The 26038-nt window shown below is 37.2% G+C and overlaps 1 protein-coding gene across 23 annotated transcripts; it reads left to right on the top strand.

Moving 5' to 3' along the window:
• The first annotated feature begins 903 nt into the window (after positions 1-903).
• Positions 904-25668, top strand: znf740a (zinc finger protein 740a). Of its 23 annotated transcripts, none has more exons than XM_030728599.1 (21): positions 904-1288; positions 3939-4101; positions 4313-4495; positions 5112-5228; positions 5950-6070; positions 6315-6398; positions 8845-8928; positions 11127-11210; positions 11692-11775; positions 12267-12350; positions 12721-12804; positions 13512-13595; positions 14998-15081; positions 15454-15537; positions 15926-16009; positions 16456-16539; positions 17826-17909; positions 18341-18424; positions 21051-21134; positions 21602-21720; positions 22305-25668. In XM_030728599.1, the coding sequence occupies exons 2-21, from the start codon at positions 4057-4059 to the stop codon at positions 22476-22478; spliced, it is 1935 nt and encodes a 644-aa protein (XP_030584459.1). In that variant the 5' UTR covers positions 904-1288; positions 3939-4056; the 3' UTR covers positions 22479-25668. The 23 variants fall into 23 exon arrangements, with proteins under 23 accessions (XP_030584459.1, XP_030584476.1, XP_030584458.1 ...); XM_030728598.1 differs by having other exon boundaries at positions 906-1292; positions 5112-5258; positions 22305-25666; XM_030728595.1 differs by having other exon boundaries at positions 906-1288; positions 5112-5258; positions 22305-25665.
• Positions 25669-26038: the final 370 nt, after the last annotated feature.

Below are 26038 nucleotides of genomic sequence, written 5' to 3' on the forward strand. Positions count from 1 at the left end.
TTTAGGATAAAAAGCACAGCCATTGTTTTCTCTCATTTTTTCACCTGTTTTCTTGTATTGTACTCCTTTCACAAAGTTTTACAGCCTCCTCCAGAGTAAACTGACATGTACAGTCAGCATACTGCTACTGCAGTCCTATTGACAGCTGAGGTAAACAGAGGACTGACAGCCTACACTCGCTACAGATGAACGGTGGCCAGAGTTGTAACCTCCGTAACTAGGGTTAGGCACTTGAACTGGGAGAGGTAAGAAAACTGAGACCAGCTGACTGTAATCTACATCTAGTGGTGAAATTTTACACACTGTACCTTTAAATTTCCAGTTAACTGAAGTTCACTTACTGAGCAGTCCTTTTTTTTTTTTTTAAAGTAATCTCTATCTACATCTTTGAACATTTTCTCTTCCAGGGAAATACAGCAAGTTACTCCATTTATGCTCACTCCTCTGTAATGGCAATTGATATAGCACATTTCATTATGCAAATTCAATGTGAATAACAAGATAAAAACATAAAATGTAGGTTAACAATGCCTTAAGACAGTGAACAAAATATAACAAGAGAAACTAGACAAACAAGAAAAAATACTGAGCATAGGCCTGTGTGAATACAAAGGTTTTGAGTATTTCCCAAAATAGCACTACATATTTAAAAGCAAACATCATAGCCGATGCTAATTACCATTTTTTTAGTCATTAGAGGAAGCGTGTTTATTCCAGGTTAATGTGCAAAGCAAATACAAAGAAAGGTGCAAAATGCAGAATAAAACAAACAAACAAAAAATCAATATGATACTGACACTACAGACAATGACGTAATCAATCCTAATGTTGATAAGACTAGAAGCTGCAGCGTCCACAATAATAACAGTCACGCACTAGTGATGCTCATTAATTGCACTTCTGCAAAGCATGTGTAAAGCGGCTGCAGACTGAGCCACTATAACTGTCCCTGTTTTCAGTCATTTTAAGCGTTCGCTCCTTCCTTTTCGTCTGCGTCTGTATCTGCTGCAAACTGAGAGGCCAGCAGCACCACAACACACAGCCACACAGCGTGGAAGTGGGCGTCAAAATCCCCACGCCACTTATGAAAATGGACTGAGTTTTTGTCCGCCCTTTCGAGCTAAGGCTTTCTGTTCACGGGGAGCTGATAGAAGATGACCCTTTTCTCTTCGCTTGAGGAGGCTTTGCTGCTGCTGTTGCTGCGTGGGGGAGTGGGTTACATCCTGTGGCGTTTCCTGTGTTTGTAAACTAGACGGTACAGAAAACGTCGGGCGGCTGAAGCAGAAAGGTAGGTAAATATATTCTCATTTCTTCTCAGATGTTCGGCGGATTCCAAATGTGCTCTATAAGCGGACTCGTAGTTTATTTGCAAAACTCCCATGCTGCGAGAAGATAGCAAATGGGGGTTTGCACAAAATTACAGCGTCAATGTTAGCTCTCCCTAGGCCGCTAACAAACGTTAGCTTATTCGTCGGGAGGGGGAGGCACTCGCTGCGACGGCCATCACGAATGCCTTTATTGCTCAGGCTTGTCTAGAACCGTTTGAGCTTATGTCTTAAAGAAGCGTCGTTTTGTAAAAAACAAAACAAAAAATTAATTTAGCAAGATATATACTTTCGTTTTGCAGCTGTTTAACATCGATGACCAGGTGGGCTTCGAAATTTGCTCGATTACCAGCAGTAACGTTACAGTGGGCGAGGGCGCCCGCGAGCAGCTAGCTGGTGGCTAGCTGATGTTAGCCAGGTTGTTCCAACATCAGCAAAACTAACGGATGGGCTGGGTGGTATCGTGAAGGCCACCCGTGGGAAAAGCTGATAAATTACATTATATTCAGGGCAACTTTATATCGGTTTCTTGACTTTGCTCTTTTGTCACAAAAAACAGCTGCTCCAAATGGAGAAATAACTATGCGACGTACTCCTGGAGTGTTTTAATCAGCGCTGGCTGATGTTAGCGGTCCGCTAGCTGTCTGTTTTCTTAGCAACGTTAGCCGTCTTTGGTTAACTAACGCCAATGGCGAAAGCATTGTATCGTAAAACTGCATTTTTGGCCACCGTTAACTTCTATAGTGGCACACATGGGTAACATTTTACTTGTATAATAACGGGCATAAAAATGAACCCTGAAACTAACATCAACCTACATAAAACCGCCCTCACAAGACCAAGCAGTGTTTCGGTAAATTAATGGCCTCCTCGTAACATTGGAGTTAACTAACCTCGCGTTAAAAAAAAGCAAAACACTCGTTTAAATGTAGCCGATCAACGTGGGTGAAGTTGGAGAGCTTTACATGCTTTTTACTTTGTTTAAGCCTATAATTTATAATATTGCAATCAGATTTGCATTAGGCTCCAGTAGTACACTGAGAATCGCTCAGGTATTCGACATATGCTTAGATTTTCTCGAAGTTTGTACTGTGCGAGGAGACTCATTTAATCTGTGTTATTAGGATTTTCCTTCAAAATTAATACAATAGAAACGTACCTACACAGCAGCTCCTTTTGTGCCAGTAAATGTTGAACTGTGGTTTGTATTTTACATATTTGGTTTTACTTAAAAAAAAATTTTTTTTACCTTACATACTTAACACAATTACTGTAATACAACTGATTAAAAAATCATGTATTAATTCATGTATAAGTGTTTTGACTTCCTAAAATGTTTTGTATTTTGGACATGTTAATTGTTTCATAAGTCATGCTAGTATTTTTAAATGTGATTTGTCTGACTCTGCTGTAGTTTCTCTGCAGTCTCCTTTCATCTTCACAAGTTTCTACAGTTTTTTTTATGTATAGAAGTACTATAGTACTAGTATATAAGTATGTAAGTAGTATATAAGTACATTAAATTATTAAACAACTTAAAACCAGTTAGACAAAAATTACCTTCCTTCATAAAAGTCTTATTACCTAGAGCAACCATGTGTGCCTGTTAGATTGTTGGCATACAGCTTGATGACTTGTAAACTAGTGGGCAAACTTTAACTGTATACATAACTAAACTGGATCCAAATGCATATACTGCAAAATTAGCATTTGAGTTATTATTTTTCTGAAAGTAAAATTTATCTGTGCTTCCACCATCCTCAGTGGTCTTGTTTCCAGCACTGGGCTTAGTTTATATAATAGGGTATTGGAGCTAGTTCTTAAAATACTGAACATCACTGTTTCTACAACTCTGATGATTGTCTTGTATGAAGAGTTGAAGTTTTAAATGCAGCATATACTGCACCACTTTGAAGTAGCAGTCATAATGCACATAAATTAAACAGTGCTAAGTGCTTATAAGTAAACATATCTTGAAATGTGCGTGAGAATATTTGGTTGTTTTTTACAATGTAACGATTACATTCGGTTGTTATAAATTGCATGCATTTAACTTAAAGCTAATTTAATGTTGTATGTTATATGCATGCTTGTTAAGTTCACCTCCAGAGTAATACCTCAAAACAGATGAACCTGAAATGCAGAACTGGGAACAAAACAGATTAGAATTGTAAATATAACCCCCCCATATTAATGATCTCTTGCAATCAGTGTGTTTTTAATGTTCTGCAAATTACAAGTGACACCTTTTTGTTGTGTTAGCTAAACATGATGCCATGATGATTTTTTTTTTTTCTCTTGCATTTTGTGTGTGAGATCTAAACAGTGAAATTGCTGGGAGGTTTGATCCCAGCCACAATTTTGGCGGAGTTTTCTAATGTAAAAAAATAAAAAATAGGAATATTCAGAAGCCAAAAATAAGTGAAAGTCTTTTACCTGCCCACTAAAGTTAAATGTTGTATCTTGAAAATGGGAGAAAACGTAGCTGGAAGGTAAATATACAGCATTATTAAATAAAAATTTTTTTTTTGGAATATGTAACAATAAAGACAGCAAGTGTTGCTGTTGTAATTTAATGTTTGTCTGTTTCATCCACATCCTCCTCTTCCTCAGTTTTAATGCTAGATGAGTGAGGTGGGTGTGGCTTCCCACCAGCCCGACCATCCTGACTGACGGATCTCTGGATGACCTTGTCCCCACCCCTGCCCCTGCGCTCACATATACAACAGCAATGTCACATCTGCCCAGCAGCTCAGTCCGCGACCATATGAAATGGGTTTGTTTTAAGAACACCAAAGTGGTGACAAATAACTTTACTTGCAGTCTTGTGTCACTCAGGATGTTGTCGTTGATGACTGCCTTGGCATATTGCGTATGACTCGCAGTATTGTCTTAGATGCAGATCTTTTTTTTTTTTTTTTTTTTTTTTTTTTTTTTATGCTTCATGTAGTTGGTAAAATGTTGTTCTTAACTCTCTTTCTTTGCAGGCGGGGCTGCTTGGCTGCGAAGCTGTCCTGTCCAGTATGGCCTTGATGCAGGCCAGCACCATGGCCGCTCCACCCAAAAAAATGATGGCTCCACTTGGCCACGCACCACCGCAGAGAGAGGGACCTGACCGTGCTCCCCAGAGCCATATGATCCTCCCATCTGGAATGAGCTGCCCACCCCTGGTTAGAACCCACGTGGGATATGTGGAGTGGAAATTGGGCTGCTTTATGCTTTGTGTTGTTATTATTGTGAAGGATGTAACCCCGTTGCTTTTATGAAATTCAGAATTTAATTGTTTCACTCTTACTTTAATCGTCTATCCTACTTTAAAACAACCTCTGCTTTCTGTTTTAGCATTTTTACATAATTTATTTTGGATATAGGTTTAAATTGGGATGCAAAAAGTATTAACCTAAGCACTAGCAGGTTATACATAATGGTGCGTAAGTTAGTTTTCTTTTAGCCCGTTGTGCTTTGCTCTCCACAGACGACAAGTTTCTTGTTTTGGGAAAGAAAACCTTGTAATTACCAGTAAATTAAATAAGTTATCAGTCCTCCATTGGAACATATTGCAGATGCTTTGAAAGTATGCACTGGTTTAGCTAAAATTAGAAAACACAAACCTACACTGCTGTGTTCGACTGACCTCTGCTGCCAGCAGTGGCAGAAATGCACATAATGGTTAAACTGCATCACTTCAGTTCAGTAATGTACACAAATTCTGTTTTTAGACCACTCTTAAACTTTAAAAATAGGAAATGATTCACTTTTTTTTTTTTTTCCTTTGGTTTTTTTTAGCTTATCCGAAAGGAAGGTGAATTCCAAGCTCCCCGCCTGCTGGATGAGAAAGAGATGAGGGCCAATGAGGACATGCAGCAGAAAAAAAAGAACAGGAAATCAGTAACGCCCTGCAAAGTGAGAGAACAAGAAGGAAGGGGAGGGAAGGTCAGTGGCTCTGTGTGCTAAATAGGGAATTGTCTCTCCCGCGTCAGATCATTTTTCTTCGTTATAGAAAATGCACCTTTGCCACTTTGTACATATTTTGTAGTTAAAGCATTTAACTTTATTTGAGTGTGCCTGACTTGGTTCTTTCATGTGTGCGCATTTTGTTTGTGTGGGGGTGGGGGGAGGAGTTCAGGGAAGATGTGGAGGGGGTGGAGGATCTCTGGAGAGGAAAGAGGGGGAGGGGAGCAGAGTGGAGCAGAGCACAATAACTGCAGTTGTGTGCATAACAGGGGGAGCAGTAACATGAGGGCATTAGGCCATTGGAAGGGATTGTGGGGTATTTCTCAATTCAGATGTAAATAACGCAGTTGAAAAAACAAAACAACCTTTCATGACGTCCTCATTCATACCAAAGAATGAATAGTTATAAATAACTCTTATTTTATACCTTTGAGGAATAATCACTATAGGCCTATACTTGGTGATATCCACCCATCCATTTTCTTCCGTTCATCCAATTCAGGGTCACAGGGAATTTTAGAATTTCATCCAATTCTGATTGGGTTGGATTGGTGCGAACAAATTGTGCTGCTGTTTGGGGTAAAATTCAGAGATCTTAGTACACAATAATGGTCCCCTCTTGAGGCAGCATTTAAACTGCTTAATCTCTGTTCTTTGCCCTTCCTCATAGGGCGCAGGTGGAGATGAGAATGGCCCAGCGTCCAAAGTGCAGAAAAACTTTATTTGTGATCACTGTTACGGAGCATTTAGGAGTGGATACCACCTCAAGAGACACATCCTCATTCATACAGGTATGGTTTGTGTTTGGAGCAGCTCGAGTACATGGTTAAGCCAGGACAGCCTTTATTGCCTAAATGTATGAATGATTTGTTGAAAGAGGCTCTGAAAGCTTGAGTTGTACTGAGTCTAGGAGTGTGCAGCAACTGTGAAGTTTTGCAATGGCCTGCTTAAAACGTTGTTTGGTGATAGCTTTTTGCCTCACAGCTAATTGGTATCTGTGGGGACTTTAACTAAAACTGGTGCTCTTCGGTTTAGGGGAGAAGCCGTATGCTTGTGCCGTATGTGACATGAGGTTTATTCAGCGTTACCACCTGGAGAGACACAGCCTCATTCACACGGGTATGCGTCCTTTAACCGTACCCATATTACATAAATCTGACTACTTGTGTAGTCTGTCACTTAACTCAATGGACAGATGCTCAGGATTCATTTTGTCTGTGGACAGTAATTTCCAACAAAGCCACTCCCAAAATCTGTTCACCCCAAAATATAATGCACAGTCATATAATTATGTGTCCCCCAATACCTGGAAACTTTACAGAGGGAAATTGAATACTGTGGTCCAATAATCCAGAGTCCACTATTAAAAACTCTTGCTAGTCCAGCGTTTATAATATTTTCTCCCCTACCCTTTTTGAATGTTCGTAAGTGTGGATTATATTTTGACGAGCATCACTTGTAGAAATATCTGAGCAGTTATATTAATTTAGAGGCTTACAGAAATGATTGAAGTGCATTTCTCACAGAGTGCTTACTGTTATATTTTCACTTGTTTTTGGTATTTTGTTTTTAATTTTGTCTTTAGTTCTTTTTAGTTTCACATAGTCTCCAGTGTGTTGTTTTTTTTTTTTTTTTTTTTTTCAAAGTTTAATTTTTATTGTGGAAAGATTTTTTTTTTCCAGTAGTTTATTTATTTAAGAAAAACTACTGAAAAAAATGGCACCGAATGCAGTTGACTCGCAATCTATTCCACTCTCAATAACTTGTACACTAAAATTTTTTTCATGCTTGTTTACAAATTTGACCAAATTACAAACACTGAAATTAAACATGTTTTATGTCTACTTTAATCAGTTTTGTAAGTGCACAGTATTGCTGTTAAACAATTTAGATTTTGTCTAAAATCCAGGTCTTTTGTTTGTTTTTACTTGATTAACGACAATAGCCTTGGGGCAGAGTTCAGCTGTATGTCCTGTGGAGGCTGAAATTGGGCTGTACCAAAAAATCATTTTTGGGCTTCAAAGCTTCTGTAGTAATCACCAGTGATAACTGACACTCTGAAGCTTCACTCCTTGGTCAACCAAAGAAGACAGCAAATGAACAGAGAAAAGAGTAATTAACTTACCAACAGTAAAGTGAAGGCAAGGTGTGCAGGCTGAGATGATTATACCTGACAAATGAATACCTGAACAGTTGTATATTTTGGTACAACCCAAGAAGTCAGTCTCTATTGTGACTTAGCAATTTTTTTGCAAATTGAAGTTGATTTGTTTGTTTAAAAACAGCTTTGTTCCTGTTTTCAACTTTGATACTTGTTGATTCATTGCTTAGATTTGTTCTTTAGTTAAATTAAGAGAGGCTGTGTTTCCTGTTGGATAAGCATTTCTGTCCTGATTTGGATTTTTGTTTGTGCAATGCTGTTTGAACCTCCCAACATGTCTGTTTGATACTCTTCTCTTCACATTTTGCGGTCTTTTAAAAACGCTTTTTACACTGCGTCAAATATACCCGTGTTTTCTGACATTCTGACTTATGCGTTACAACACTTTACAGTGCACTACTGGGCAGGTTACATTAAAACTGTTTTTGAACACAAGTACAACAGACCACATTTGCCTATCCTTGCTCCTCCACCATCCCACATGCACTACTGTTGAAACATATGTGAATCCTTTGTTTTTGTTTTTTCTTAGTCTCCCATGTTTTTATTTGGACACTTTGACTTCAGAATGGCTTTCTTATATGCAGTTCCTGTAGAAATTTCAATTCAGAAGCAGATTTATGCAGGGAAACTTTCTCTCTTCTTGAACCCATTGACCTTGTCATACTTTAAACATTTGTTTAAAAAACAGAGGTACTGACACATAGGTGGGGGGATTTTATTTATTTATTTTTGTCCCTATTGTCTGTAAATTACATTTCTAAATGAGAAGACCCACAGTTCTTTAAGACTTTTTGATAGTGGACTTAAAAGTGGACTCAGACTTGTGGACCCTTTTCTGTGAATGCCTGAAAGCTCAGGCCACAAAACATACAATACATAGTTAACTGTGTATTTTTTTTAAACAGTTCTAAAATAGTTTTTTTTATAGTTTATTTTGTGCTAGTAAAAGTGACTGCATGGACATCAAAGGACTATGTCCTTAGTTTTTTGCTTATATAAAATATAAACTAAAGATTTTAATGAAAAACAGTTGTCAACATTTGACTTTCTTTTCAAAGATTTTTTTTTTCTTTTCATTGTTTAAGAAGTAGGCGCTATGGGTAAGTCAACTTCCAACCTAATTGTTCTTCAAAGCCAGTGGCTGCTGACCCATTTATTGTCAGTAAAAATACATTATTTAATAGTCTAATCTTAAATTTACCCAGCCAAGTTGGTTTGGTTTATATGCACACATATATAAGTAAATGTATTCAACTACAGTATTTTAGTACTTTGAGTAACCATTTGCTCTTTGTGGCAAAATTGCATCTGTTCTTTGTTTTCCACATGATTTTTTTTTTCTCACATAATCGCTCATATAATAGAATGAATAGCTAATAATTTTATGCTCTGTGTGTATAGGGGTGAAGCCGTACGCTTGTTCCATGTGTGACATGAGGTTTTTCCAGCGTTACCACCTGGAGAGACACAGACTCACTCATACGGGTATGCGTCCATTTACCGTACCCAATTTAAGTTAAACTTTTTAAAATGAGCTCTTTGAAATCAGTATTTATGCATTTGCATTCAAACGCACACGGGATGTAAGCAGATATCTAGTTGGGGAAATAAAGAACGTTTTTATATGTGAAACTGGATCTTGAGTAAGTGTTGAGCAAATTGTTTAAAGAGCGTTTTAGAGTATTTCTTATGCTATTAAAGGACTGTTCAGTTTCACTATATTAGGAAGAGAGGAAAGGGGATGTTTATGATGGTACAAAAATGCATCAGCATTTCACTTTGGTGCTTAATTTGCTTCATTTCAGCCATTTAAATTTTAAAAATGACACTTTGGTGTACATAGTACACTGAATTATATGTGAAATGGCACTGAAACCCTGAAATGCCAGACAAATTTTAGCTAAAACGGTGACTAAAGTGGCTCATGTGGACTTGTCAAAGTGCATTATCCCTCTTGTACCATTGCTGTGCCCAAAAATTGTTTTATAAAAATGCAGAATCTGTATGCAAGGGACCAAGACTTTATATACCAAAAGCTTTCTAGTTTCCAAGTGTAGTCTATTGTCAAAAAGGTTGACTTATCATGTTTGAGCAAGATTTAGTGGCATCCAGGTAAATTCCCCATGTGAAGAACAAAATAGGTAATGCCTTTGCCAGAATTGAAATCTTGAAACAATCAGTTATCATCTGAGAATGATTTTGGCTTTTTATTCTTTTTTTTTTTTTTTTTTTAATTGTTGTATATTGATAAATGACTGGTGCACAAAACAGGTTAGGTTAGTGTTGACTAAAACCACTGGGTCTCCACTGGGTAAACTGGAATCACCAAAATATTGGCTATCCTTTTAGTGGCCAAGTCATCAGACAATAACCAGCTGGTTTCCACACTGATGCTACTTATTAGAGTAAAACAGGTAAATCTTGCTAACCTCTATCGTTTATTGCTGCAAGGTTGTACTTTGGAAATTCCTGTTATCTGTTTTCTAAGTACAGGGCTTTCAAATTGTTTTGGAGTAGCAGGGGGGCATGCCAAAGTAGCAGGCGCCTTATGACCGAGACCGAAGCCAAGACGGCAGCAGACTATATGAATAGTCACATGGCGGTCGTGAACCAATCAAATGTCTCAGATTGAAAGAACGTAAATATTGTCACTTGCGTCCACATGGCGCTGGAAATGGAGACGGTGGGCTGCGCAAAAATTTTTTTTTTTTTTTTTTTTGGAAAATTAAAAAGTAGACTGGGCAGAGTGGTGGAGTAGGTGGAAAATGCGCCTGCCACCGGCATAATTCGAAAGCCCTGTAAGTATTCATCAAAATAATTCATTATTAGCAGAAAGGTGGAAGTCTTGCAGATGGGGATGAATTGTTGCAATATATAAGTGATAATAACAGTTTGGGGAGTACTTTTTTTTTCTTTCTTTTTTTTTTTAAATAGACTACCCCATTTTGGTTGTTTAAAAATATGGTTCTACCTAAATTTCTGGTACATGTATGAAATTAGGCAACGGTCATATTTTAAATGGTTGAAACACTTTGGCCATGGTATATTATGGGAATAGTCCTTTGATGTCCACATTTATTTTAAATGTAACTATGGCTGTGCAGCTCATGCTTCTAAGCTGTAATTGCCTGGCTGTTTTTTTTTTTCCCTTTTTCCAATAACATTTTATTGATATAGTTGGTCAGGTGCTTATATGGATGCGTCTGCTGTTATTATGTGGCAGAGATCAGATTGGAAGCTTTTGCAAACCATCACTTTGGTGTGCAAGGAAGACGCACACATATATTCACGTATTTTCTTAATTCTGCTATAAATTGAACCAATGTGCACTGTGTGATAAACCACTTGCTAAAAAAACCTCTCACCTCTAGTGATGGTTAACTTTGGAGAATGTTTGTCTGTGCTCCAGCTTTGCCAGTGTGATCACTCTCATTAGTTGTCTTGCTGCTGACATGTATGGCTTATGCCCTGTTGCTGCTTTTGTTTTCATAGTGCTCTCCAGTTGATTTGAAAATGAACTGCTCTCCTTCATAGAAAATATATTTACTAATTGAAAGTAAAACAAATCACCTTTTTGCATGAAGCTTGGTATGCCTGCTAGGTCTGAGCAATTTGATGCCTGTGAATGATACTTCCTTTTGAAGGAAGGTCTTAGCTAATATGTTGATACTTTGTGTATGTAGGGGTGAAGCCGTACGCTTGCTCCATGTGTGACATGAGGTTCTTCCAACGTTACCATCTGGCAAGACACAGCCTCACTCATACTGGTATGCGTCTGCTTACTGTAGATCATTAGGTAGACGTGTTTTAGAAGTGTCTTAACGTTCCAGCTTTGTGCATCGTCAGTAGGGTTCCTAGATGGACCAGTCTTTAAAAAAAATAAATAAATAAAATTTTTTGCATACAGATGTATCCAGACATGTTATAGGAAAGAGAGTAGTAAATCTTTAGCTGAAATCATTCACACATAGCAGGGGGTATGTAAATGACCTCAGCTTTTCCCCTGCTGAAAGCTCTACTTTATCTGTGCAATTATACCCTTGTTACTTTTTTGAAATTCAAGTGTTGAAAGAAAACTGTTGTCACATTTCCTAAAACCACTGCAAAATCCAAACTGCGTTTGTTTCTCAGGCTGATGGTATAATGTGTGAAACAAAATGAAGAGCTATTCTAAGGGAAGAGTTGTGGTTGTGTGTTTAAAACCTGTTGCTGTTTCTAGCTGATATTTACGTACTTTTATGTGTGTAGGGGTGAAGCCATACGCTTGCTCCATGTGTGATATGAGATTTTTTCAACGCTACCACTTGGCAAGACACAGCCTCACTCACACGGGTATGGCTTTTTTTTTTTTTTTTTTTGCTGCCTTAGTGCCCACATACCCATTTTTAAGTTTGTAGGTTACTCCTTTATAGGATGAAGTACTCTTAAACATCAACCATTCTTAACTGTTGAGGCCTGCAGGGAGTGTTTTTATTTATTTATTTATTTTTTCATTTCAGTTTTTTACTTGAGTCTTTAAGCACTACTTTGGACAGTAAAAGATACCTCAAGTTATAGTCCCAAGCTACCTGTTTAAGTACCTTGAGTCCCTTTTGGCTCTTGCAGAGCATGTTGACATGAAAAGTTGTACTTAGTAGCAAAATACATTTCCATTGATTTCCCTTTTGCAGGCAAAATGTTAGCTGAATGTATTTAGTGTGACACTGTACTGGTGCCACTACTTTTGGCATGTCTGGATACATTATATAAGTGAATCTTTAAATTCATTGTACTGTTTTATTTATTTTTAATTTTCTACAAAATATTTTGCTCTGTGTGTGCAGGGGTGAAGCCATATGCTTGCTCTATGTGTGACATGAGATTTTTCCAGAGATACCACCTGGCAAGACACACTCTCACCCATACGGGTATTAAGTTTTATTTATCCCTCTCACTTATCAGTATTAGGGGTTGTTGATATTTTTCCTTATGTGTATGATTCACCTACCTGTCAGACACAAAGCAAGCTGTAATTTGTATTACTCCAGTATATATTCTTGATTATTGAAAGTTAAGATTTATTAGTTTTCTTTGTTTTCTGTTGTATACATTGTATTTGCTGAATGCTGTTAGGCTTTCGATGATACATTTTCTGTCTTGTATGTCTAGAATAAGTTGGACATGGGATCTTTTAATGACATAACATTGACTAGTTTATGTAGAATGACACATTTTGTGCACATAGTTCATGAGAACTTTTTTTTTTTTTTCCTAAAATTTTACACTGTATGCGTTTAGGGGTGAAGCCATACGCTTGCTCCATGTGTGACATGAGGTTCTTCCAGCGTTACCATTTGGCAAGACACAGCCTCACTCATACTGGTATGCTTGATTAATTGTTCCCCTTTCACTGTGAAACCTTGTATATTTATAAACCGTAAACTCATATTTTATTTATATATTTATACATTGATTCGATCCTCTTATACAATGCTATAATTTTCACATTATTGGTAAATTAATAACCCCCTTCATAAAAATGTTTAATAAAGCTTTTAGGCTTTGTTGGAAAACTGTCCACAGAAAAAGTGACTATCAGTTACCTTGCTTTGTGATTAACATTGTAATGCTTCTATTGCATGTGTATTGTTGACTACTGTATTGCATATTCAATGAAAGGTACATTACACTAAAAATCAGTTTAATTGCAGGCATTGATAGGCTAAAATGTCAGTTATGAGTGCCTATGTTTCCTGAGAACAGATAATTCTGAAAACATTTGGCCTGACTGAATATTGGTGATCTTGATTTAAAAAAACAAACAAAAAAAACAGGCTTTTTAATTGCTTGTATTAACAGTGTTTGCTGTACTTGTGAGTTATCATTATGTTTTTTGCCAAACATCAGCATGTAAAGCACCTTAATGTCTGCAGATTGACTTTTTTTTTTCTTCTTCTTCTTTTTTTTTTTTTTAGTGTATTGTATCTGTCAGCAAAAGGGCATGCTACAACAGTTTATTATTAAGTCTTGGTGCTCATTAATTTCACCGTTGTGTTGAAATACATCTGACATTGTTGTGCTGTCTTTAGGGGTGAAGCCATATGCTTGCACCATGTGTGACATGAGGTTTATACAACGTTACCAACTGGAGAGACACAGTCTCACTCATACAGGTACGTCCTCTTTTTTTTGAAACTCGCCCCCCTCTCACCCTGACTTTGCCCTTGCATGTGCCCCACAATATTTACATGGCTGCTTCAAACTCGAGTTTGTATTGCTTTCTGTCACTTTACTGACAAGTGCTATTTTTTTCATGTAGCATCTGTAAGGATCTTTGTAAAAATAGTATTTCCCCCATACTTTGTATATGAAATGACATGATGACCCTAAAGGGAAATTCTAACATCACTTGAATTACTTAAAGTCAAAATACAAGAATTGGAGATGGTGATTCTGCAGTCATTACAAAAAAAGTACAAAAAGAAGATTTACACAATTAAGATCATCATTTGTGCATTATTAACAGACTGTGTAACAACCTTTTACGCTAAAGATGTAAAGTTTGTGTATATGGGGGTTTTAGCTAAGGTCAAAAAAAGAATCCCATTACTTGCATCTTGTAATATAGTTACAGTTAGTCAAATATCTCAATGTAATAAAAAATGATTTTGATTTGTTGAACAAATTAACAAACTCTGAATTCAGGGGTGTATATGTGTTATGTGATCTGGGGGGGAACTAGGTGCCGTGTGTGTGGTCTCACTTGATGGGAATGTTAATCAGATTGGAATTCTAACCTTATTTATTTATTTTTTTTTCCCCCTTACAGTCATTGTGTCATTTCACATTCAAAGTAATGGCCAGGAGCTAACACAATCTTCTCTTTTAAAGTTTTATATTTCCAAACATGTTTTGTGTAAAGATAGCATTTTTGTCAGATGTGTTTTTACGCTGCAGACTTTCTCTAATTAAATTTTTAAATTTTTACTTAGATGCCAGGTTAGGTTCTGTGTGATGGTTTTCAGAGCATTTTTCTTTTTCTGTAATTCAGTTTTTCGACTCACAGTACTTCCTCTGCAAACGAATGTGCAAACTTAATGTACAGAATTGTTTGCCAACTGCCTAAAATTGTCATACCTTCTGTAATCAGCGTAAACAATCTATTCCAGAAATTTGGTTGTGGTATGTTGAAATTATATAATCAGAAATTACATAATCAGAATAGAAAATCCTATCAACATAGTCTGAAAAAACTTGTTGTGCTAGTTGGAATGTGGCCATTAGGGCCTTCGATTTTGCCTCAATTTGTGACTGGTCATTTTGTTTTTTTGTTTTTGTTTTGGTTTGCTAAAAGTTAATTTTGCTTTCTGCACAGGACATTTTCATTATTATTCAGAGATGCAAATGTTGTTTTCAATTGGAATGGCACATTATTAAAGCATGCTGGAATTTCCAGTTTAAACAAAGCGCTGATGAGTGCAGCCAAACTTTACTAAGGAATTAGTAAAGTTTAACATGGATCAATTTTGGCAGTTGAGTGTTTTTAATGCTAAAGTTGGTACTTTGTGTGTATAGGGGTGAAGCCGTACGCTTGCACCATGTGTGACAAGAGGTTTTTTCAGCGCTACCACCTGGCGAGACACAGCCTCACTCATATGGGTATGCGTCTGCCAATCTTAACGCTGTCACAAGAATAGGATGCTGCAACATGTGTATGCTTGATCTAGCCTTGTAAATCTGTATTCATACACCATTTTTAATGAGCTTTATTATAAGTGTAATTTCAACTAGATGACATTATCAGCTCATGTATAAGTGAACTTTAGATCCCTGTGGGAATTTTGTAATTTGAAATGAGGATCTTAGATTGTACCCTTGTAAGTTACTTCAGGGTATGACATTGGTTATTAACCACAGATATCAATTTCACCCGCAATGGCACATTTAATTTATGAGAGAGGATTATAGATTAATTTTATTTTTCTTTGTTGTAGAGACTCAAAAATAATTTTCTTGATGCTCTGCGTTTAGGTGTGAAACCTTACGCTTGCACCATGTGTGACATGAAGTTTTTTCAGCGTTACCACCTGGCGAGACACAGCCTCACTCATACGGGTATGGGTCCGTGCACCGTGCCCATGGCATGTATTGTTAGTAATAAGTGTGCACATTTAATTTTGTTAGTTTGTCTTCTTACATTTTAGGGATATGTCATGTATAAAGCATTATAAGGCCTTTTCTTGTCTTTTATTATCCGTCATCAGTTAGAATCAGCAGGATAAACAGAATTCAGTATTTTGCTGCTTTTAATGTTTGACAACTACAACGCTACAAACTGTACAAGGGCATTATGAAGAATATATCTGGGAAGAGGTTTTGTTTTTGCATGAATTGGCCACTGTGTGGTTAATAACCAATAGCTTAAATATTTATTCCTAAATTTAAAAAAGAAAAAAAAAGAAAAGTGGGGCAAAGTAATATAATATTGCTACTCTGCGTTTAGGTGTGAAACCTTATGCTTGCACCATGTGTGACAAGAGGTTTTTTCAGCGCTACCACCTGGCAAGACACAGCCTCACTCATATGGGTATGCGTTCACCCACCTTACCCATTTCACTGAAACAAGACTGTATGTACATGTTGTATGAGACAAAGTCAGCTATCTGTGGTAATTACATTAAAGTGACCAGAAGAATGATGTTGACGAAGCCTACCCCTACAGTGTGTTCATAATTGTACCCTTTTAAATGAGTCTAAATGAGTGTGAGGAAATGCAGGACTGCAACATCATCAGCTCATGTGATGTGTTAAGTTGTGGATTTGACAATTGGTTCATTTTGATGTATTGGAATTGGATGAACAACAAGTAATATCTTTTTTTTTTTTTTTTTATATATATAAAGAGGAAATTAACAATAGTGGTTAACAACCCATCAATTCTGAATAAATATTTGAAGTGTTTTGCTTATTGATGGATTGTGAACACAAAAATACCAAATTTTGAAAAATAATACCTTAATGCTTTGCATTTAGGTGTGAAACCTTTTGCTTGTACCATGTGTGACATGAAGTTTGTTCAACGTTACCACCTGGCAAGACACAGCCTCACTCACACGGGTATGCGTCAGTGCACCTGCCCTTAACACTTTATACTGGTCAAAATTACATAGTTTTTATTGTACGAATATCAAGAGTGCCACCAGTTTCCTATCTTGGATAGATATAGGTAATTTATAGAGATGCACCGATTGCAGTTTTCTTGACTGATTCCGATTTGCTGATACCAATTCTTGCCAGTTCTGTTTTTCTTCCCAAGAACTAGAACTGACACCATATACAAAGTGCAAAATATTTTAATAATTTTTAAACTTTACCATTTCCCCCCAATGCAGTAAGTTACAGATAATTTAAAATAAGTTGCTGTACACCCACCTTTACCTGATATTTTTCACCTTGTCAAACAAAAGCAGGTGCAACAGATTTACATCACAAAACAAATGCCAGGTACTCTCCTCCACTCATCTCCAAAATTTTCCTCAATCAACTGCTTTGATTTTTATTTTATTTTTTATTTATTTATTGCTCATACCAAGGCTCCTGGTTTGTGGCTGGCTCTGAGCTCAGGCTAGCTTTAGCTTTGACCATTTAGCATTTTTTAGCATCTTTAAAATGTCCACGTTCAGTTGGGTCAAGGTGATTGAAGTTTTTGTAGTGGTCTTCCGCAGTTTCATTTAGCAAGTTTTGTGCCTTGACTCACAGTGAGGAGCATCCACGCTAACGACCTGTTAATGTGTGGGTGAGCATGGATGTGCCGCTGCGTGCATGTTGCACAGGCATGAAAGTGACTCGTAATCGGACGTGTGGGAGGTTGAACAGCTGGAAATCAGACGATTCTGGCTGACTGTTGGATCGATCGGTGCATCTCTAGTAATTTACTATAAATAAGAAAATTAAAAGTAGCTATAGAATAATTTGGCCTATGAGAAAAATCAGAGAAAAACCTTATTTCATCACCTGCCTAACAGTAGAGCTCACTCTTGGTAAAACTCTTAATTGGTATGAAGATTGTAAGTTTAGGTCATGCTTTTATAGAAAAAAAGCAAAAATACTTATTGTATAGTATAGTGATCTACTGATAAACTAGTTACACAGTTTATACAAAAGTGAGTCTTTATTATAGTTTACCCAGACTTAACGGTTTATATTACAAATCAAGATATTAGTATTCTAGATAAAATGGCCTGTTGTCTTTGTGGGTAACTAGTGTTACATGAAGGATACAGTTGACATCTTTGTTTTGCATGCATTGGTAAATGTGTGGTTAATCAACAATAGCCTAGGTTTTTATTGGTAAAGAATGGAAACTGAGGTAAAATAATATAATATTGCTACTCTGCGTTTAGGTGTGAAACCTTATGCTTGCACCATGTGTGACAAGAGGTTTTTTCAGCGCTACCACCTGGCGAGACACAGCCTCACTCATATGGGTATGCGTCCGCCCACCTTACCCATGTTACACTATTTTCATTGTGTTAGATATAGGGTCATTTGTCTGAGGCAGTTATCATTCTTACTAAGTAGTGCACTTATCTTAATCAAGGCTATCTTGTATTATCTGTGTCAAAGGCAGTATTATAAGTCTTGGCATGTAAATAAATACAGGACTATGATATCATCAGCTCATGAGATGTGTTTAGCTGTGGATTTTAAATTTGAATGACACAGTTTAATGTATTCTTAATTGGATTTAGAAAATAAGCAGTGTATCCATTTAGGGCGATTTTGCTAGATTAAACAAGTGAAGCATGGTTAACAACCCATCAATTGTAAATTGATGTTTAAAGTAGAGTATTGATTGATGGATTGTGAAACAGAAGCTCAAAGATTTGAAAATAACATATTGATGCTTTGCGTTTAGGTGTGAAACCTTTTGCTTGTACCATGTGTGACATGAGGTTTGTTCAGCGTTACCACCTGGCGAGACACAGCCTCACTCATACGGGTATGGGTCCGTGCACCTGCCCATATTACATTCTATACAGTACTGTGCAAAGGTTTTTGGCAGTCAAAATAAAGCAAGGCTATTTTCAAAAATCATGCCATGAATAGTTTATATTAATTAACTTTTATATAAAGTTCACATTGGAACATCATATTCTGCCTTTTAAATGGCACCAGTTCTCGGAGTTCTAGGAGAACTTGCATACAATTTTTTTTTTTTTTTTTTTTTTGTATGCATCAACTGTCTTAGTGTCTTCCATCTCTGTAATCTCAGACCATTGCCATGATGTTAAGATCATGTAGTGGGCATCTGTTGTAGAACGTCTTGTTCATTTTGTCACTGAACTTTAGTTCTTTGTAAATTGAGCTGTATGTGTTTAGGGTTATTATCTTGCTGCAGAATGAATTTGGGACCAATCAGACCCCTTTATTCTAGTATGATGTGGTAGAAAAAGGATTTTAAGATCTGAACTTTCTAGAACTTTTTCACAGTACTGTAGATGACTTTTTATTTATTGTGCAATACACAGGTCATATAGGTTAGCGTGTACTTTTTATTAAGGGGAATCCTTTTGCATAGTATCAAAAAGAGTCAGAAGCTTTTTATTTCTCTACGGTTCTGGTTAGTTACTGGAATGTTTGAATTGCCATTATTCACACTTCATTTTTTGTGGTGTGTTTGGTTAATCTATTACTTAAACTGCAAAATATCTGGCTAGCACCTTCACCCCATTTAAACCTGGTTAAGTTGTGATCTGTATCTGGATACCTTATCTAGGTAAAGAAATTTTTCTGCATTGTGATCAGATACCAAGGACCCTGAGGGGTTTCCAAGCCAGTTGAGACATCTGACGTTCCCAGTGTGTCCTCAGTCTGTTCCTGGGTCTCCTCCTGGGACGACATGCCTGAAACTTTATTGTCCTGGAGGCACTTCAGACTGGTGCCTCACCTCAGCTGGCTCCTTTTGGAGATAATGACTCTACCCTGAGTACCTTCCAAATTGCAAGACTTGTATCTGCAGTCTTACTCTTTCATTCACTATCCAGATAGCTCATGGCCATGAAAAAAATGTCGACCGGTAAATCCACCATTTCAACTTTACAGCATCTGTATCGATGCAGACACTGCAACTGCTGGTTGATCTCCCACATGGGAGTGGTCCTCAAATCCCTTAAGCACCTCCTTTTGTTTCATCATTCGTATTAGATGGAAATACAGTAACTCAGAGGTTCATGGGCATAAAGCAAGAATAAGGATAGGAGTCTGTTTCTGCTTGTTGTCAGACTCTGGGACAGTCTCAGTATCCAAGTTGGTATTAATGTCATGAGGCTTTGCCAGATTCTCCACCCATGACTTGGTCATGCTCACCATGTTGTCCTAGTTCAGAGCAGTATTGATAGCTTACTGTTAAATTCAATTTCATCAGTTGGTTTATTTATTGAAAATGAATTTTGATCGCAGTTGTTAATCCAAAGGTCCACAGATCAGATTTCATTACCCAGATAATGTGTCCAGGTGGAACTTTAAATGTACGCTAACACCAGGTGTAAATCAAGATTTAGTTCATTGTTGAGAAAACTTAGTTTTGTGTAATACATCTCCTTGTAGGTAGTGTTTGATTTTTAATTATTTCAAATTCAATTCCAAATCCAGTACCTGACTTTTTTTTTTTTTTTTTAAACCTAATAAAAATTAAGTAAGTAAAAATGAGTGGAAAACAAAAATAAAAATCCCAAAGGGTTTAAGGACAAATGACTAAAATGTACACAAAATTTGCTATTTATTTTTTAGCAAAAGTAACAAAATGGCAATTCTGATACTTGGTTCACCAAGGAGTGCATTAGCTCTAAAATTTGCTTAGATATAAGTGAAAACCACAAAAGTAGTCAAACCAGTGTTTTTAAACTCAGATTTCCTGCAGTCCAAATACAGTTGTCACACAACCCAGTGTGAAAGGAGTAATAATTGGGTTAGATCTACACGTAACCCCAAAACAGTAACCAATTTAACCCCAACTATCCTCATTTAGCATTTTTTACATTTGTGATAGAATCTGATTAAACTATTGCACTTAGTATTTTACAGTATTCATTACACTGCATACTGACAAATAACAGTCTCAGCTAAAGATGATCAACTTGGTTAATTATATAGAAGATTAGTAACGAGGGCTTTAATGGTTCTGAAGATAAATTTGTAAAACTTGGTGTTAAAAAACAACAAAAATAGTATTTTGTCTTTGTGATGCAAGTTTAGGCATTAGGTGATCAAAAAGCAATGACACTGCTGATTTTGTTTACTTATTTGTCTTCTATTTATTATTGATACACTATCAAGTGGGAATGTTATTGAACAAGGCCATTTAAATCTTATAAAACACATAAAGACAGGCTTTGGTGTAATTGTTTCAAAATGTTTATCTCCCCTATTATGTTTAGTTCAGTTATATGGTTGTAGTTGTGTGTCTGAACATTTTTGGCATCATTTCTGAAAACTAAAATGCAGAGTGCATAGATGCGCAGCATGAGTCATTATCTCTGAAGGTGTTTTAGTGCTAGAGTTAGTTTGAAAGTTGTGTTTGTTGGACTTGTGAGTGGTAGGGCTAATATATTGCTCTGTGTGTGTAGGGGTGAAGCCGTATGCTTGTTCCATGTGTGACATGAGGTTTATTCAGCGTAACCACCTGGAGAGACACAGCCTCACTCATACGGGTATGCGTTCCTCTACCGTACCCTTATTACTGAGAAAGGCACTGGCGCTTGCAACATTACTGGGTCACAACAAACTCGAGTTTGGATTGTCAAGTCATTTGATGGGATGTTGAACCAGTCTCAAAAAAAAGAAAAAGAAAAGAAAAAACTTGCCTCAATTTGTGGGGCATCCATGTTGCGTAGATCTGGGCCACAAAAACATGAAATTCCACTTTGATCTACACATAATGAGTTGATGACGAGGCCTTTTTAGACTATCAGTTATGAGATGCTGAAAATTCACTGTTGAAATTTACTAATAAGGGAGTTTCTTCTGATGTGTGTTTTTTTTTGTTTTTTGTTTTTTTGTTTTTTATGTTTGAAATTTAGTTTGCAAAGAAAGATTAGTAAGTAAAAATCTGCCCGCAGCTTGTTGGTACAAGACGCTAAAATTGATGCATTGACTGTGTATTTGTGTGCTCTTTTAGGAGAGAAGCCATTTGCTTGTGACATGTGTGATATGAGGTTTATTCAGCGCTACCACCTTGAGAGACACAAGCGTGTCCATAGTGGAGAGAAGCCTTACCAGTGTGAACGGTGCCAGCAGGTATGTACGGATCAACACGCCCTGATTTAACTCATGTCTGTGTTACACTTAATGAATTTCATTGCCCACATACAGCTAAATTTAGACTTACGTGGGTTGAGCACCAGATTTTTTTTTTTCCTTTTAAAGTTATGTTTAACATTAGCTTTTTAAGCAATTTTTCTTAAGAGATCACAGAATAAAGGAAGGGGATTGCTCATGGGTTACTTGATCTTTGATATTGATTCCTCAGATTTCAAACCAGAAATGCTAAATTATGCCACCATATGCACTTGAATACCTGGTAATAACCCAGGCATCCCACCCCGGTAAAGTCTGTGTCTAAAGAACCCACAAAAGTCTGTTTTTCCACATTGTCAGTCCCTTTATTGAAATATTACTGACTTCTCTGCAGTTCTCACTCTTTGTAAAATCATATAGTGGAGTTTGTTGGTCCTTTGACACATACGTAGTACACTTGGGTGTTGAGGTATTGTTTAAAATCCATTTAATGTATGACATTTAAAATTTTGCCATGATTTTAAAGCTTGACCGTCAGATTTAAACTGAATTTCTGACCTTGTCTAATATTTGTCTTTTTGAAGAACTTTTCACGCACAGACCGACTGTTGCGACATCGGCGGTTGTGCCAGGGGCGCAGCGTAGCCAAAGTAGAGAACCAGCCCTGTTGCGAACCACGCCCATATCCCCAAGAACCCCCACCTGCACCCCCAACCTGGAGTCCCCTGCATCCACCTCCGGGTCGGCTGGCGGTCTGACATTCCACCTTCCCTGCATCCACAACGCCGCCAGAGACGGGACAAGCCACAGGGTTTCTTCTCAGCTCTGTGCAGAGTGCTGAAACATTCTAGCACAGACTGATCTTGCAGCTCGAGTCTTGGGATTAAGAGTGACAGCGGGACATTTGTGTTTTTGTTGACTTTTTACTGTGTTTCTGTTTCTTCCCATTTTTTAAAATGAGACTTTTCTGTGATAAACAGTGGTCCTGTTTTGTACTTAATCTATTTGATTTTTGCAACAAAAAAAAAAGTTTATTGTTCAAAAATATCTGCATTTGGTGGTACTCGGGCAGGGAATGGGTCATTGTGTGACAAGGTGGTGAAGAAAAGTATTTGAGCTTCTTTCTAATTTCTTTTAGGTGGCCTATTTTGACTGAAAAGCATCAAAATATATTTCCATTTTAGGTCAGAATTATTAAAACTGAACTTTTCTTCCACATAAAGCAAGGAAACTATGTTGGCGTTTCATGTACGGACCAGAGTTTACTTACCTTGCATTGAAGAATGTTGAGCATAAAGACAGGTCACTGAAGTATTATCTAGTGTTAAACTGATTTGATGCAAAACTTGGGACCTTTTCAGCTCAGAAGGGTCCAGTTTTAATGATTACTTTGTGAGTAATAGTGTTCAAGTAAATTGGAATTAGGCTCGAATGCTGTCAGTTGCCACTGTTGCAGTCGAATCCTGAGAAAACCCGGGGAACTTTGTGTGACATATAAAACTAATATCAGTAACTGTAAACCAGGAATTCCGAGAAATGAAAGGGCAACCTGCAGTCGACTAGGTGTGTGTGTCAAACGTGTGTCGGGTCACAGAGGGTCACGCGTTTATCTCTTGACGAGGTGGGGCAGGACGGCCTCAGCAAGCTCTCCTTCCACATGTACTTAGAGGATGTGGTGGTGTTCAGCTGTAAATATACAGAGATCTGCAGTTCTATAGCAGGAAATCTCCTCTGCTCGCTCGCTCGCTGCGTAGCTCCTGGTATAAAGTGATGCAGGTTGGCCACTTGAAGTCCAGCAATGTTGTTTGTACAGATCACTTTGTGAGATTAGTGGGCGTATACAAAATCTTGTGGCCTTAGTATGTTTCTGTTCTCCCTTTTTTTTTTTTTTTTTTTTTTTTGTTTTTCCATTTGCCTTTTTCTCAGCTGTTTATTATTGTGGATCAGATGTATTTACTAGCCTTTCATCATCATCATATTATTTTCTATCCTTAAGCTGTCATGGTTACTGAATGTGGATGGATTCAGTGGCACTGAACCAGACTAATGTGCTCTTCTGTTGAGAAGTCATATTTATGGTGATAACTGAATATTTTGGGTCATAGTTACTGGTAATGGTGTAACACGAAATATAATCCTAAAGGAGGCCCTTTGCGAGTTTGACGGTCCTTGTGAGAAGTCAGTTGTGCTACACTTGTTTTTCCCGCTGCGGTGCTTTGGCTGGTCGCAGGCCACGGCAGAATCAGCACTTGCTTGACTCTGCTGCAAACTAACAACTGCCTTTTCATCCAAATATTCTGTGGTTGGTGTGTCATAACGGATGCCTGTCACGTCATTGGGTTTAGCCTTAAGTTGCAGATACATGAATAGTCATTGTAGTACTAAATGATAGAGTAACAAACAGTTTCTTTTACCTATGAAGTTTGAAAGTACTTGGTACAGCAAGGACAGGCCCGATGAGGGGCACTTTGCTGCTTTTTAATGAATTTCTCAAACTCGCTCCTTTCTGTGATTGGTAAACTTGTGATCATGTTGTCCTGTTGTTTAATCCAGAAATGTCAGTGCGATGTGGGATGAAAAAAATCTGTCGGTAACTATGGTCTTATTCGGCTAATACTGAGTGGTCCAGATAAAACCATGTGGGGATGGAGTCCTGCGGTGCTTTACGTGGGCTGTGAATTGTAGGATGAAGAGATGTTTGTGTTCAATACAGATACGTGGCAGACTGAGTTAAGTCATGTTTTACCAAAAGTATTAATGAGAAGCTTCCTTTTTAAATGGTCAATTGATATCAAATCAGTGTGTACAAAGATGGGGTTCTGTTATAAGCAACTTGGCCTGATTTAAAACTTTAAGAGCAGAGGGGGCCAAGTTTGAGAAATGCAATACTCTGCTGTGGAAACACTATTCCCACTCCGTGGAAGGGACACTTCTGGTGAGAGCACATACTGAAAACGGCAAAAGGGCAATACAGTATATAGTTGATGTCACTTGTTAATATGGTTTTTTTGTTTGTTTGTTTTTTTTAGTCATTTATTGTTTTTAGTATTCTCATTGTAAAATGAAATAGAATCCTGTTGTAAGATTGAGGTTTTAATTTTATTTTAATTTTTTTTCCTTTTTACAGACAGATCAAAGGAGGGTTTTTTTTTGTTTGTTTTTTTTAGTCTGCAAGTTTCTCATCACATTTTTGATGATTGTTTAAGGACCTTTTTTTATTCTGAAGAAATTGTAAACACTGGAGTGAAAGGAAAAAAGACAAAAAAAGAGATGGATATTTTTGTCCTTCAATCTGTACTAGATTTTAGGTTTTAGACAAAGCCTATTTCTCCTCAACTCGACACAGAAGGCGGCGGAGAGAACAATTTGGATCAGTACAGTTGAGAGCCCAGTATGTTCAGTGATTTTGACACTAGAGGCAGTAGTACCACAAGAAAATGTTTTCTTTCTTATACAAAGTCCCTGGTATTTGTAGTAAATTATATTGATAATGGTATTAGATGAACAACAGCATAACAGTAGCTATCACAGATTAGTTGTTTTCTTTATTAGTCTTGCATGCAGAGTTATGGTCCTCAGTTAAGTTAGGATCTTGATATTGATTATTTTGTGTAGGAAAATGAGTGCATAAGAATAACTTCCTAAAAAAAATGTTACAATGATTAATGTAAAATGGGCTAACTAATATGTACCCTTGTGATCCAATTAGTTTCAACTGTATGAAAATCAGAGGAGAGGCTTCTTACTATTATGCTGAAATAATAAAAAAAAAAGAATTTGTAAAGGAATATGATTTTTGTGTTTTTGATCCTGGTTAAGTAAAGAAACATAAACAACTGTGCATTTCATATGCTACTCATTTTATTTAAAATGCAGATGGTTTCATGTTTTAAAAATGCAACACAAATGCACCCCATTCACTTCTACTTCACACAACAGTGCTTCTGCCCCTGCTGTGCATTTGATTATAGGGATAATTTCCTCCAGTGTGAGACTGTTTGTGTATTATCTTAGGAAAGGGTATAAACCATAATGAAGACTTAGGAAAACCCCAAAGAAGGGGGGTGGGGGGTGTTTTCTTTACCCTAATATTTAAGAACTGACTTTAATGTGGTTAGAGTATGCTCACATTGTAACTGGAGCTCAGGAGGTAGAGCATGTTGTTTGCCAAATTTTGACCCTACCATCTGACCATTGCAGCCGAAATTGAGAACAATCAGTCCAGGCAACTTTTTTCTAGTCTTCTATTTTTCAATTTTGGTGATCCTGTGCACATTTCTGCCTCAGTCTCCAGTTCTTGGCTGACAGGAGTGGCACC

This window comes from Archocentrus centrarchus, chromosome 5 (genome assembly GCF_007364275.1).
Source record: "Archocentrus centrarchus isolate MPI-CPG fArcCen1 chromosome 5, fArcCen1, whole genome shotgun sequence".
Lineage (NCBI taxonomy): Eukaryota > Metazoa > Chordata > Actinopteri > Cichliformes > Cichlidae > Archocentrus > Archocentrus centrarchus.

Bases quoted from the DNA above. Each gene is read 5' to 3' on its own strand.
- znf740a (XM_030728598.1), top strand. From the start codon at position 4,057: ATGTCACATCTGCCCAGCAGCTCAGTCCGCGACCATATGAAATGG. The intron at 8,929-11,126 runs GTATGCGTCCAT...TTGTGTATGTAG, and splicing joins ACACAGACTCACTCATACGG to GGGTGAAGCCGTACGCTTGC. The intron at 16,540-17,825 runs GTATGCGTCAGT...CTCTGCGTTTAG, and splicing joins ACACAGCCTCACTCACACGG to GTGTGAAACCTTATGCTTGC.